General features: G+C 33.4%; 2 protein-coding genes across 2 annotated transcripts; one reads left to right on the top strand and one right to left on the bottom strand.

Moving 5' to 3' along the window:
- Positions 1–2,894: 2,894 nt before the first annotated feature.
- Positions 2,895–5,029, top strand: LOC132309613 (uncharacterized). The gene is made up of 3 exons (XM_059807905.1): positions 2,895–3,105; positions 3,201–3,268; positions 4,802–5,029. The coding sequence occupies exons 1-3, from the start codon at positions 2,895–2,897 to the stop codon at positions 5,027–5,029; spliced, it is 507 nt and encodes a 168-aa protein (XP_059663888.1).
- Positions 5,030–6,396: 1,367 nt separating this feature from the next.
- Positions 6,397–13,340, bottom strand: LOC132307343 (uncharacterized). The gene is made up of 9 exons (XM_059805073.1): positions 12,796–13,340; positions 11,400–11,447; positions 11,199–11,258; positions 9,628–9,711; positions 9,343–9,447; positions 8,231–8,344; positions 7,998–8,098; positions 7,132–7,243; positions 6,397–6,771 (listed from the first exon to the last, which is right to left on the bottom strand). The coding sequence occupies exons 1-9, from the start codon at positions 13,285–13,287 to the stop codon at positions 6,643–6,645; spliced, it is 1,245 nt and encodes a 414-aa protein (XP_059661056.1). The 5' UTR covers positions 13,288–13,340; the 3' UTR covers positions 6,397–6,642.
- Between the last annotated feature and the right edge of the window lie 295 nt (positions 13,341–13,635).

Below are 13,635 nucleotides of genomic sequence, written 5' to 3'. Positions count from 1 at the left end.
GGTGTAAAGAGCAAAGAATCACTCATTTATCCTTTATAGATAACCTACTACTATTTTGCCATGGAGACATTTGTTCAGTCTCAGTCCTTAAGTCTGCTCTTGATTTCTTAACCTATCTAAAAATGTTGTGTACTACTCTGGAATCAATGATCACACTTAACAACAGATCTCCTCTCTACTTGGCATTCAAGCAGCATCTCTCCCAGTTAGATACCTTGGTGTGCCACTAATTTCTACAAATTTGAAAGTTCAGCACTATAGTTCTTTGGTATGTAAAATCACCGATAGAGTTACAAACTAGATTTCAAGGTCACTATCCTATACAGATAGGCTGCAATTGATCAAGTCAGTTCTAGTATCTACTCAGAACTATTGGTGTAATATTTTCATCCTGCCCAAGGGGGGTTATTGATGATCTAAACAAGATCTTTAGAAGGTTCCTTTAGTCAGGTCCAGAAATGAAATATTCAGGCTCAAAGGTTGCTTAGAGTAAGGTTTGCACCCCTAAACTTGTTGGTGGGTTGGGGATTCCTAACTTGGAAAATGTAAATAGGGCAGGAATCTTGAGGTTTATTTGGGAACTTCAAACAGATCAGTCCAATAGGTTCTGGATCAAATGGCGTCACTTTTATCTTCTGAAGTCTAGGAACTTGTGGACTCTAAACTTCTTATAGCCTTGCTCTTAAAGTTAGAGGAAAATGCTACAACTAAGGCACACTGCTAGGCTTTTCGTTAAACACTCTATTGGCAATGGAGCTACTACATCTTTCTGGTAGGGTAACTGGGCTCCAGAGGGGCCTCTATGCTCTAGATTCATAGCAAATCTTCTATCAGAGATGGATTGAATGAAAGAGCAACAGTTGACGGCTTTATTATTGATAACTCCTGGGTTTTCCCTACCTCCCTCACCAATGCCATTCCAGAACTGCTCACTCTACCTGCCCCTTGTACATCTAGAAGTAATACTAAAAGGTGGATTCCATCCCCTACTGGCAAGTACTCTTTTAGCCACACAGTTGCACAATTAGTTGAAGCCCTTCCTAATGTTCCATGGCACAACCTAGTTTGGCATTCCCTATCCATCCCAAGAATGAAATTCATGTTAGAAATTTATCTCTTTAATGTGGCCTTTACATTATTACACATATGATATATTAGATACTTCCATGAAGAGGGTTTTAAGAAATTAATTGGAAGGTGATCCAATATTAAGTGCACCTATATGAAAAACCAAAAGTGCAAAGATGGATACACTTCTAACTTGATTTGAGTTACATATATGCTCTTTTATTTATTAAATGATTAATACTTCACTAATGGAATTGGAGTTAGTGGTCACTTAATGAAGAGTTAAGTGATTCTTTAGTAACTCTTGAAGTTATTGTTCACTTAATGAACAATTAATGAAGAGTTAAAGTTAATAAAGAGTTAATAAATCTCTTGTAACTCTTGGTTTTCTTAGGTAAATTTAAAAGTCTTTGATGGAAAGACTAAAAAACTAAGGTTATACATAAAGGTCTCAAACCATACTCTCTGATGACGTGATTTGTGAAATGAAATATCACAATTAGTACCCATTAATTATAGCGAGAGAAGTGATTTAAAGATCTTATAATTTTACATTGGTTATTCAGAATAGACGGAACCTAACTTTTGGCTCAGTTTGAAGTTTAGTCAATATCAATAATTAAGGTTCAAAATCTCTTACTCATAATGGATCAAGGTAAGATATGTACTACTTCTAAATTTTATAACTCATGGTGCTTTTGTGCATCAAAGTTGAATCATAATGGGCTTATTATTGTTAAAGTAATTCTTATTATGTCTAACAAGTGGTATCAGAGACAGGTTCTCAATTTTGATGCATGAAACTTATATGAATTTCTTGAGTAACTCTATAGATTATTTTGATACTTGATTATGTATAACCCAATTAATGCCCAATATTGATGATTATATATTATAAAATTATTTTTGGTTCACATTATGAACAATTCAATTTTGAAATAGTATTGATAAGCCCAACGGAGTGTCAATACTATGAATAGTTGGATATTGTGAAATAATTAAACCATATATAGTTATGATCAGCCCAACGGTGGATCACTATGGTTAAATGAATGTTATGATTAATGTAAAGCATAGTGGAGTTTTTCTACCCAAATGTGATATAATTCTATAAGGAATATGATATGCATTACATCTTTGTCAACCTCATTTATAGTGACATAGATAAGGATGATTTTAATGTTTTATATATATATATATATATATATTTGAAAATATACTAATAATATATTATAGTTTTGCCCAACGAAAGAATTACCATTGCATTATTGGTTTCTTATGATGATATGGTAAATCTATTGATTTTTTATCTAACTACTTTCGATTTTAGTTAGATTTATGAAAAATTGTGGTGTTAAAGAAACTTCTCACATTAAGGAATCTACTCTAATTGTAGAAGTACCTTTACACAGATCCCAAAGAGAAAGTAGGCCTGCCATATCGAATGACTATGAAATTTATTTAAATAAGATTATGATATTGGCTTGGAAAATGATCCCATTTCTTATGCTCAAGCCATAAGTAGCGATAAATCAATTCTATGGATTAATGCCATAAAAGAAGAGTTGAAATCCATGAAGGATAATAAAGTCTGGGATCTTATAGAATTACCTGAAGGATCCAAAACTGTTGGTTGCAAATGGATTTTCAGAACTAAACGTGATTCTAAAGGCAATATTGAAAGATACAAGGCCAGATTAGTTGCTAAATGATACACTAAAAAAGAAGGGATTGATTATAAGAAAACATTTTCTCCAATTTCCAAGAAGGACTCCCTTTGAATAGTCATTGCATTAATAGCTCATTATGATCTAGAGCTACATCAGATGGATGTCAAAACAACCTTCTTAAATGGTGACTTGCATGAAGTGGTCTATAAGGACCAACCTGAAGGTTTTCAGGATAAAGGCAAGACCCACAAGGTGTGTAGGCTTAAAAAGTCCATCTATGGTTTAAAACAGGCTTCTCGACAATGGTATCTTAAGTTCCATGAAGTTTTAACAAACTTTGATTTTAAGGAAAATCTAGTGGATTCATGTATATACCTTAAGATCAGTGGGAGTAAGATCTGTATTATAGTGTTGTTGATTCGATTAAAAAACCTTTGAAAATTTACCGTGATAATGATGCAGCTATTCGATTCTCTAAGAATAACAAAACTACTGGAGGATCGAGGCATATTGATATCAAGTATCTTGCTGTGAGAGAAAGGGTTTTGAATCAAATTGTCTCAATTGAATATATCAGTACTACATTTATGTTAGCAAATCCATTGACAAAAGGTCTCTCACCTAAGCTCTTTAAGGATCATGTTGCGCATATGGGCTTAGTGGAAAGTCTTTTATGTTTGGGTTAAAAGTGTATTGATGTTTTTGGTGTGATCACATTATGTTTATGACAATATGATGATTATGTTGTGTTGCTTTCAACTTTTGTGCACATTTAAATATAAAAGCAATACTGGACCGTTAATGATGAATTAGCACTAATCACCATTACTTTGCTAATGCAATCAGTATTAGTTAAATCTCACTGATTCATGTTGATGAAGGTATTAATGCTATAACTATTGAATGGTCTTGAATCGATGAGTGATTCAATAACTACAATGGTTTGGCATTAGTAATTTCATTGAACAGAATCTAATGGAGATGGTGCAACCTCTTCTTTGGAAAAGTGTGATGGACATATTATGTGAATAATCTAATAAATGGTATAATTATGTAGGCCAAGTGGGAGATTGTTAGAAATTTATCTCTTTAATGTGGCCTTTACATTATTATACATATGATATATTAGATACTTCCATGAAGAAGGTTTTAAGAAATTAATTGGAAGGTGATCCAATATTAAGTGCACCTATATGAAAAACCAAAAGTGTAAAGATGGATACACTTCTAACGTGATTTGAGTTACATATATACTCTTTTATTTATTAAGTGATTAATACTTCACTAATGGAATTGGAGTTAATGGTCACTTAACGAAGAGTTAAGTGATTCTTTAATAACTCTTGAAGTTATTGTTCACTTAATGAACAATTAACGAAGAGTTAAAGTTAATAAAGAGTTAATGAAGTCTTTTGTAACTCTTGGTTTTCTTAGGTAAATTTAAAAGTCTTTGATGGAAAGACTAAAAAACTAAGGTTATATATAAAGGTTCCAAACCATACTCTCTGATGATGTGATTTGTGAAATAAAACACCACAATTAGTACCCATTAATTATAGAGAGAGAAGTGGTTTGAAGATCTTATAATTTTACATTGGTTATTCAGAATAGACAGAACCTAGCTTTTGGCTCAGTTTGAAGTTTAGTCAACATCAATAAGTAAGGTTCAAAATCTCTTACTCATAATGGATCAAGGTAAGATATGTACCACTTCTAAATTTTATAACTCATAGTGTTTCTGTGCATCAATGTTGAATCCTAATGGGCTAATTATTGTTAAAGTATTTCTTATTTGTCTAACAATTCATTCTTTGGTTGGATGCTCAATCTAAATTGCCAACCCTTGACAACAAGTCTATGGCCAAGCACCAAAACATATGTTCTTTGTGCAACATGTCACTTGAATCTCATGACCACTTACTTCTTAATTGCTCATTCATCTCTCCTATATGGCATTTTATCAAAGATAAGTGTAATATTTAGACAGCTATTACCAATTGGGAGAACCTTGTACAGTGGTCTAGTACTTAATGGAATGCAAATACATCTAAAAATCTACACAGGAAATTGGGTTTATCAGCTATGGTGTACCATACTTGGGAAGAAAGAATGCCAGAATCTTTAGAAGGAAGAAAGCTTCGCAGAAGGTTGTCTATGCCAAGATCTCTTCCACCATTGCTGCTATTTTGAAGCTTGGCTGTCTTAAGGATTGCTCGGCATCTAAATCTATCCTCATGGACTGGAACAGCTCACCATCTTCTACAAGACCTCCTCCGCGCCCTCCAGACTGAGTTATGGCGACTCAACCGCGAATTGATGTCACCAGATTGAGTTTGGCCTCCATTGATGACTGGTGTCGTTAATGGTAATTATTCATTTGGGATTAGGTCTTCCCTTGTTGGGCTGGTTTCTGTAGCTTCATGCTACTTTGGGCTTGTTATCTTTTATTGGGCCTAAGGGCTCTTGTATATATTCTTAATCTATGAAAATTGCTTTAATTTTCTAACAAAACAATTATCAATTTGGAAGAGATGATGGAATCGAGTGTTCATTTTGGCCGTGGTACTAGAAAATGGAATTCTAGAATGACACCTTATATCTCGGTAAAGCATAAAGGTATTCATATTACAAATCTTACTAGAACGGTTACATAAGAAATTAACATAAAAAGCACAGTTTTTGAGAGAGAGTAAAATTTCAGCATGTTTTATGCTAGAAATGTTTTGGAGAAAATCTATGAGATGCAAGAATTTTTTTTTCCTAAAAAAAATTCTCATTTTTTTATCTTTTCTCGTTACTTCACGATAACCAAACGAAGCCTTTGGCTATTATATGGAAAATAATAACTTTTCCCAACCACCTAATTTTGAAAATTATGTAAACTTACAATTATGCTATTTTCTATATTGTGTTTATGCATAATTTTTTTTTTTACTAGTGTAGTGCAATCTTTGTCATAATGTTCTGCAAATTTAATTATTTAGATTCTTGTATTTTTTTATTCTTAAAAAAGAAAAATCAAAATATTTATATATTTAGAAATATTATCCTTTTTAACAAAAAAAATAAGGACAATTTAAGTGAACAATAATATTTTCTTTTAAACTTTCTTGCCATCCAAATGATAAAATATATATATTTTTTTCACTTAAAAAAATTCATACTGATCAAATGATACTAAAAAATTGATTTTCCTTGCATTTTATTTTACTTTTTTTCACTTTCACATTCTACTATTAATTTCTATCTAACCAAACATACCCTAAAAAAGTATACTAGCAAAATCTTAAAATCAAAACAATATTGCCCAAAATGGGTCGAACTTTAACCTCTTCACAAAAGATTTTAATGTCAATTTAGAATCCTAACCTAGAATCCTCCCACCAACCTCCCACAACATCAAGGTTTGGAGAGATAACTTGAACAAAGGAACATTATAAATTTAAAAAGAAAAAGGAAAAATAATGCTTTACTGAGTGGGAAGAAAAAATCCCTCATAGAGGACAATTCGCAAAACGCACCTCAAAGAAAGCCAATGATTTTATAATACTTTGTTGTACCACAGGAATATCAAAATTGGCATTTCAAATTTGGTCCTTTTGGCATAAATGAATTTTGGGCTTTTGATTGAAGTTGGTATTAATTGGACTTCCACAACTGGCAATGGTAATGTCTGAAGCTTATTTTTTACTGAACAACTTTTGAAAAGACAGCAAAGTTGAAAGAGAGAAGCCTACAGTGGAGAGAAATCAAATCATCTTCAGCTTGCCATTATGATTTTTGTATGCTAAGAATCACTTTTTTTCTTTTTTCTTTTTTTTTTTTTTTTTTGGTAAATTAGCCTTTCCAATATTTATTCAAAGAGAAATTTCGAGCAGCCATTTATCCTCCGGAGGGACTGAAGCTACTTCTTGCTTGAAAGATATATGCCAGAGATTATGGCCACTCCGGCAACAGCAACTCCTAGAGTTGTAAAAATCTTCCCGGCAGAAACAGCAGGCTTTTTTGAAGGTAATTCTAGCAGATCCTTCAACTGCAACAGAATCAAAAAGAACTCATGAGTTAGAACATCTAAAGATATTTATGATTGAAAATCTAATTCAAAATCACTGAATTTGTGTTTCTTTTTCAGACTTAAAACGGATAAGCATGCAAAGGAAAGAAATGTTAGTCAAGAAGGCTTATTACAAAAATTAAAGCTGCATTGAAAAGAATTGAAAGAAGAAAAAAAGGGGATATGAAATAATCATTGCGGATGCATTGGGAGGACATCAAATGTTGTGTATAGGTATAGTCGGATTATGGAAAAGTATCTCCAAACCAGTCCAGCATGCATTTAGGCATTAATTGGTTGTTTCAGGGAAACTTTCTCGTCAAGGAAATGGTTACTAACCTGGACAGGTTGCTGCCAGTGTTTCTTAATTCCCTGCAGGTGCCCCTTTCCAACAACTGCAACAACTGAACTATGCTCGCTGGCAACTTTAAGTAATGTGGATGACATGTACCTGGATATAAGATAAGTCTGTGGGAATAATACAATAATTTCGCAAAATAAAATGTACAAGTAACAATATAACCAAATAAGATATATACACGAGACAACAAAGATGAACAATTAATAAATAAGAAGAACAATCCGCGAACAAGAGTATAGTTCACATTGCAGTTTCTTCAGAGAAATCACTTTTAGGGAATTTTTCCAGTTAGCACCATTATTTTTGAACAGGTATCCAATAATTTTATTATTATTCTTTTTCTTTTTCTTTTTTTCCTTTCTGGCCTACACCTCGTCATGCCGTGTTTATTTGGAGAGACGTGAGAAAGGGCAATCACAATTACACTTACACCGACAACATTTCAAATATCATTGCATTTAAAACTTCAATAAGTCGATGCATGCTGCAACTCTTTCATGAGTGTGGAGCTGCACATGGGTTAGAAAGAAGCTCTATCATCTAAAAGTCTGTATATCAATCTCCATCAAAACCAGACATGTGAGATGCATTTTGGATAGTCTCAACTAGTAACAAATGTCAATTACAGTAGCATAATTTATATCAAGGCCATCTCATTTACCTGTAATCAGGATTCTACAAATCTACCTTGAATTAATTAAAATCCTATAATCCACAACAGCTTAATTCCTTTCCTTAAATCTCACTTATTTAACTAAATTAAGGGAAATAAGTGAATGAAACAGATGTAAACAGGAAAAAAATAATAAGAAAAATAAGATATACAGAAGCAAAAGTTACTAACTGATCTCGCTCATGTACAAGGGTTTCCATCAGAGTAGGGAACTCCTTGCTCATCTCTTGAATTACAAGAGTCAACATGTCGGCATCATCCATTTCCTTCAGCTGGACAAGCAAAATAAAATTATGACTAAATTTAAGAACATCACATGAACTATTTTTTCAATTTTCAATTCTATTACACAGATAAAACCTTCCTTTTACTGATGATGAATATATAAAGATAAGAAAGCTTACCATTTTATTGAGAGCTTCAGTACTTGGTAGAAAGAAAGCTTGGAAAAGTAGGGAGTATACTAATTTCGTCTTATGCCAAAGCGGCATTCTTCCCCAGGTCCTCAGTAATGTTATCTATTCAGTCGCAATCAAAACTTTAGTTCAGTTTGTTCGCAATGAAAACTTCAATTACAGTAGTATAAGAAGAAATGATTCATAAAATAATGAAGATGGAAAACAATAACAGTTACACAAGTCATAAAAGTGAACATTGTGGATTAGAATTGAATCACCAACATACAGATTCAAAACACATAGAAGAGATAAATATATATCGTACACAAATAGACCAAAATAACCAGATTCCAAAAAGAAGGGGCAAAAGAAATAGCAAAATCAGGAGTATCAGAAAGAACAATGCTATTCAAAATAGAACCACGAAGGGATGCTTTAAACTCAAACCAAAAATATGACCTTTCTCAAGCAAGAGGACACTAAGAATTCATCCTTGGAAATTGAAGCTAAAAGGGAGTGCCCTTGCAGAGGTAATCCGGAGTTCCAAAGACCACGAAGACACCAGAAGAAATAACGGAGAAGGGCAGATATTGAATCAAGTTAGAAGGTTTGAAGAGTGCGTCTGGACTGAAGGAGCTTGAAATAAAGGAAAGGAAAACAATGGATAGCTTATCACATGTTTGATTTTAAACGAGGGAGGGGTGTTTTTACTATCCTTCTATATGTGGGAGGATTTGGAGGGAAAGGATAAGGGTGTTTGTAATTGCACATTATCCCTGTTTCTTATAACAAGTGATTCATGTTCAACACTTTCTACTTACATGATAAGACTACCCTAATTGCACATTATCCCTGTTTCTTATAACAAGTGATTCATGTTCAACACTTTCTACACTCTCCACAAGCGAATGCCGCAGCAAACGGGGGGATGGACTTTAAACTTTTGTATTGATTCACAGCCATCCTATTAGGGTAGCAACAGGGTCAAAAACATTCTTAGTGTACCATTTTGATTTGGGTACCGGCAAAATGTGGTGTCTACATTAAGAAGCCATAAAAAAATGCAAAATTTCTAATTTCCAACAATTGAAAAAACTATGAAGCAAAAGGTATCTTACTTGTACTGGGCGATCACCAAGTATCACCTTGCCACCGTACTTCATTGCTTCTTCAAATGCCAAACGAAACTCAGAACCAGGGAAAACCTCAAGCTTATTAGCAACCTAACAAAAATAAATGGTGTATGAGAAAAAATTAAGAAGAAGAACAACAACAAAAAAAATAAAAACAACAAGGAGAAGAAGGAAAAATAATGATCATGTTATACTATTCTTAAAATGAAGAAGGAATAATACAAAATTCTGCAACAACATAAATAAATGTGTGAGTCATAATTATCATGCCTTGGCAAGAAACCAGCTGTAGAGTATTCCAAAGAGGTTATGCTTTTTCTTCCACATATCCACCATTTCTCCCATAGTTGGTACCTGAGAAACTAAATTTTGAGTAGAGGTCCAAGTGAAATTTTAAATCGCCAGTGGTACCACAGAGGTATATAAATAAACTATTTTGAATTTAATAAACAAAAGAAAGAAAATCAAGCAACCATTCAAAGTACATGGGGCTAATCAACCAACCAACCAACCCACCTGATTCAGGGGTATAATTCAAAATGTAATGGCTCAAAATGTAATGGTTTGACCATCACATTTCTGCTGAAAGTACATATATACTCAAGAAAAAGAAACACAAACATTGTGCTCGTTAAAAGAAAGTTTTCAGTGCATGTTCTTTCCGTAGGCAATAGTAAACCTAAAACACAAGTAATTGACTTCTAAAATCACGTAGACATTATGGAAAGCAACTAGGACACAAATTTCACTTTATTAAGCCTAAAAATTGCTAAATATAACAAGAAAATAGAAACTAAAATAGAAATTAATCAAATATAAAAGAAAAGGCTCATCTTTCATGCATACAGGATATACAAAATGTAGTTTTTAAGACATATGATTGACCCTTATTAGATAATGTTTAATAAAGTTAGTAATATCCAACAAGGGATAAATGCCTAGTGCAGTGATGAAAACTTGGGCCGGCAAGCATGAGAAGGCAATACAAATATGAACACAACCACTTGTGCAAATAATGCCAAAAGTTAGGTCCATGCTCAGCTTACTCCTCCCAGCACCGTTGCTGGGTATGACCTTTTTAGGTTACTAAGTCGAAAAGTGCATTACCAGGGAAGGACAATTATGAGCTTTTTTATGTATATCTAGTTCAACAACAATATGTGTCTTTTATAAAAGAGATTAAGAAACACTTGGAAATGTATGTATAGCTTTCGTTCTGCATAGTAAGCCATACAAGTCTTTGATAGTTTAGTCAGTTGACAAAAATAAAGTACAAGTCAATGCTGAGCAGTACTATTAACTAATAAATTTCGTATCTATACAATCATTTAATTATTAGAGAGCTGACTCTAGTAAACATGCTTGATGGCCTCGAAGGCTGGAGATCAAACCTACATTCGAAGAAGAGGACATTAGTTCCTTCCAAAAAATCCGATAAGCCCTATAATAATAATAATAATAAATATTCCTTGAACAGAGAAGAGAAGAGAAAAGAAAAATAAGTAGTTATTGCTATTTTTTATTTGTTCGAAATCCAAAAGTATGAACTAAGCACAAATTGAAGTCCGAAGGTTGACTACAGAGATCACCTATGCATTAAGGCAAAAGAGTTTCGTGGAGCTTCATATTTAGTTGTTGTAGAAAATAGAATCATTCTAAGGGAAGGGGAGGGGAAATGACACAATAAAGGTCTCTCATTACAGAAGTTACGAACACTTGTCATCCTTGTAAAGTTGTAATCATTGGAAACCAATTTAGCCCAGAAGATAGTCATTAAAAACTAATAAAAGAAATAACAGATAAAAAGAGAAATGAAGAAAAATATGAAAGACACAACAGACCTTTAAATTCTGAGGGGTAAGTATAGCCACACGACTTGAGCACAACTCCAAGTAAACAACCTGTGGTCAATGAATTCAAACTGAGCTTGAAGGCAACATATCAAGATGAATGCATTACATAAAATAATATAAAGCAGGCAGCTAACCTGCTAGATTATCCGTCCATAAATCAAATTTTTATGAGTTCTAAAAGAGAAGCACCTGTGGTTTTAAGAAACTAATTACAGCTTGAACTTCTTGGCAGGATTCCTACAACCGCACAAACAGAGATTACATCAGTTCTTTCTTTATTTGTCTTGGTATACAAATTAGATTAAGAAGATGGAAGTGTCATTATGAATCACCAATAAATCATGACTTCATGATGTTTTGTTCCAAAATTAAAAACAAGAAGATAAATCATTTAAAAAATAAGAATTAAAAATAAGTACAATATGGAATCATGACTTCTTTGTATAAATATTCTTAAAAACCTTTTCAGAAAAATAAAATAAAATGAAATCTACAAGAAGCTAATTATTGTCACCAGTGTTGAAGTACAAAAAAAATAAATAAATTGGCCGTCATTTTGCACCTAATGCGGTTTTTTTGGGCAGAAGTTGAACCACCTTAAACTGTGTGTCCCTCCTCGTCCAAGAGTATGACTTAAAACCCATTGGAATCATCTTAAGCTCACCGGGTTTTGGGTTTTTTATACAGCCTCTGATGCATCTCTAGATTCCAGAAGAAAAAAATTCCTGGAAAACATGAGAGATTACAAAGAATGCTGATTTTTTATTTTTTTATTTTTTATTTTTTAAAAAAAGGTACTAAAGGATCGGTTATAAATTATAATGATCTTTGGTGAACATCTACACATCCGGGAGCTTAATAAAGATATAAGAAACAAATTTCTGGTAATTATAATGAATTGTCTCTATCTCGTGACATGATAGCATATTTCCAAAAATGCTATAAATCTCAATGTAGAATAAACCACAATCGAACTAAATTTTTATAAATACTATAAATATGCGATCAAGGAAGCCCCAAAAAACACTCTTTTTTTTTCTAATCAAGAGAAGCCCAAAAGCACAAGTTACCGATTCACAGACCATCATATTTTCTTAGTAAAAGTAAAAATTTAAAAATAATAATAATAATCCAGCCGCCAACCAGAAAAAAACAACATAGTATGATAATTGACAGCATTTCTAGAACTAAAAATAGCAAATTTTATGTAAACACATAAAAGTTCATGATATGCACACAGCTGTTAGAATATAAATTTTCAGTTTTGAACTACTCGAGTCTCCATAGATCAAACATCAAAGTAGCAATTTCAACTCTTCTCAGATCAAAACAACTGGTGATTTAGAGGTCCCTTAGGTTTCAGAGAAAATGCAGGAAAAGAGTATACTTGGCAATTTGAAAATTTCTTCATACTGAAGTGTGATTCTTCGATGATTATTTGGAGTACTCAGTCAAATTTTAAATTTCCCAACATCTTAACTACATGAAAAATATAAAAACCAGAGCTATCATATTTATATCCTTTTCTTCAATTTTCTAGATAACAAAAGGGAAGGCCAATTATAGAAAATCAATTGAATTTTACCATAGAAACGTGAGCAGTTCCAACCAAATAAACGTCGCAATTCCCGCCTTCGGCCGATGATTCGCATGAAAGCATCATCACATTCTTCGAAAGCTCCTCAGGAAGAACCTTACTTCGATCAGATTCACCTTCATCGTTGGCAGACTCATTCTCTCCTCTGTCGTCATTCAGAACGCTTTCCTCCAAACTTTCAAAATTAGGGTTAGGGCTTGGGTCATCGACGTGGACAAATTCCTCGACGGCGGGTGCATCGGACTCCGGCGGACGTGACGCGTCGACATCCATCGCCGTGCACAGTAGTAGGTCAGGTCTACGGCGGCCGCAGCTGGTGGTGGTTAAAGGTGAGATTCGGAGAGGTTGTTTGGGTGGGGGGTGCCTGTGCTTTGATTTAGCGCTAACGGAGGATACACCGGCGAGAGATCTGACCGTTGGATTGCGAGGGAGTCGTGCTGTGACGAAGATGTGGGTCAGAGGCGAGAGTTTGAGAATCATAAAATTTAGTGTGGTTCACCGTAGCACAACTGTGTATTGATGTACAAATTATACTTTCCTTATATGCCGTTGGTTGGGCACGTATAACTCACTTGCCTTGGTGTCACCATTTTCACACGAACTATTGAATTTCAGTTGTACTCTTGTGACCGCGGGCAAAAGTGTATTAAACACCCCCTGACAATGAGTTCTAAAATTCAACTCGGTTTGTTTTTTCTTTTTTAGTTAACTCAAAATAAAAAACGTAGTAAATATTTTATTGTACGGTGTTTTAAATAGTAATTTAAAATATGTTTAATAATATTTATTTATTATAAAATTTTTGGAAATAAAAACATAAATAAAAAA

The sequence above is a fragment of the Cornus florida genome, unplaced genomic scaffold (genome assembly GCF_030987335.1).
Source record: "Cornus florida cultivar Cherokee Brave unplaced genomic scaffold, ASM3098733v1 CherokeeBrave_3.0.0_Hap2_Chr05, whole genome shotgun sequence".
NCBI lineage: Eukaryota > Viridiplantae > Streptophyta > Magnoliopsida > Cornales > Cornaceae > Cornus > Cornus florida.
Note: the sequence above shows the minus strand (reverse complement) of the source record. Positions and strands in the feature narration are given on the sequence as shown.

Excerpts from the sequence above, each read along its gene's own strand:
- LOC132309613 (XM_059807905.1), top strand. The coding sequence starts at position 2,895 with ATGGATGTCAAAACAACCTTCTTAAATGGTGACTTGCATGAAGTGGTC. Across the intron at positions 3,106-3,200 it reads GGAAAATCTAGTGGATTCAT|CTATTCGATTCTCTAAGAAT; the intron begins GTATATACCTTA and ends ATAATGATGCAG. Across the intron at positions 3,269-4,801 it reads TTGATATCAAGTATCTTGCT|GAAATTGGGTTTATCAGCTA; the intron begins GTGAGAGAAAGG and ends AAATCTACACAG.
- LOC132307343 (XM_059805073.1), bottom strand. The coding sequence starts at position 13,287 with ATGATTCTCAAACTCTCGCCTCTGACCCACATCTTCGTCACAGCACGA. Across the intron at positions 11,259-11,399 it reads TTAGTTTCTTAAAACCACAG|GTTGTTTACTTGGAGTTGTG; the intron begins GTGCTTCTCTTT and ends CATTGACCACAG. Across the intron at positions 7,244-7,997 it reads CTTGTACATGAGCGAGATCA|GTACATGTCATCCACATTAC; the intron begins GTTAGTAACTTT and ends TCTTATATCCAG.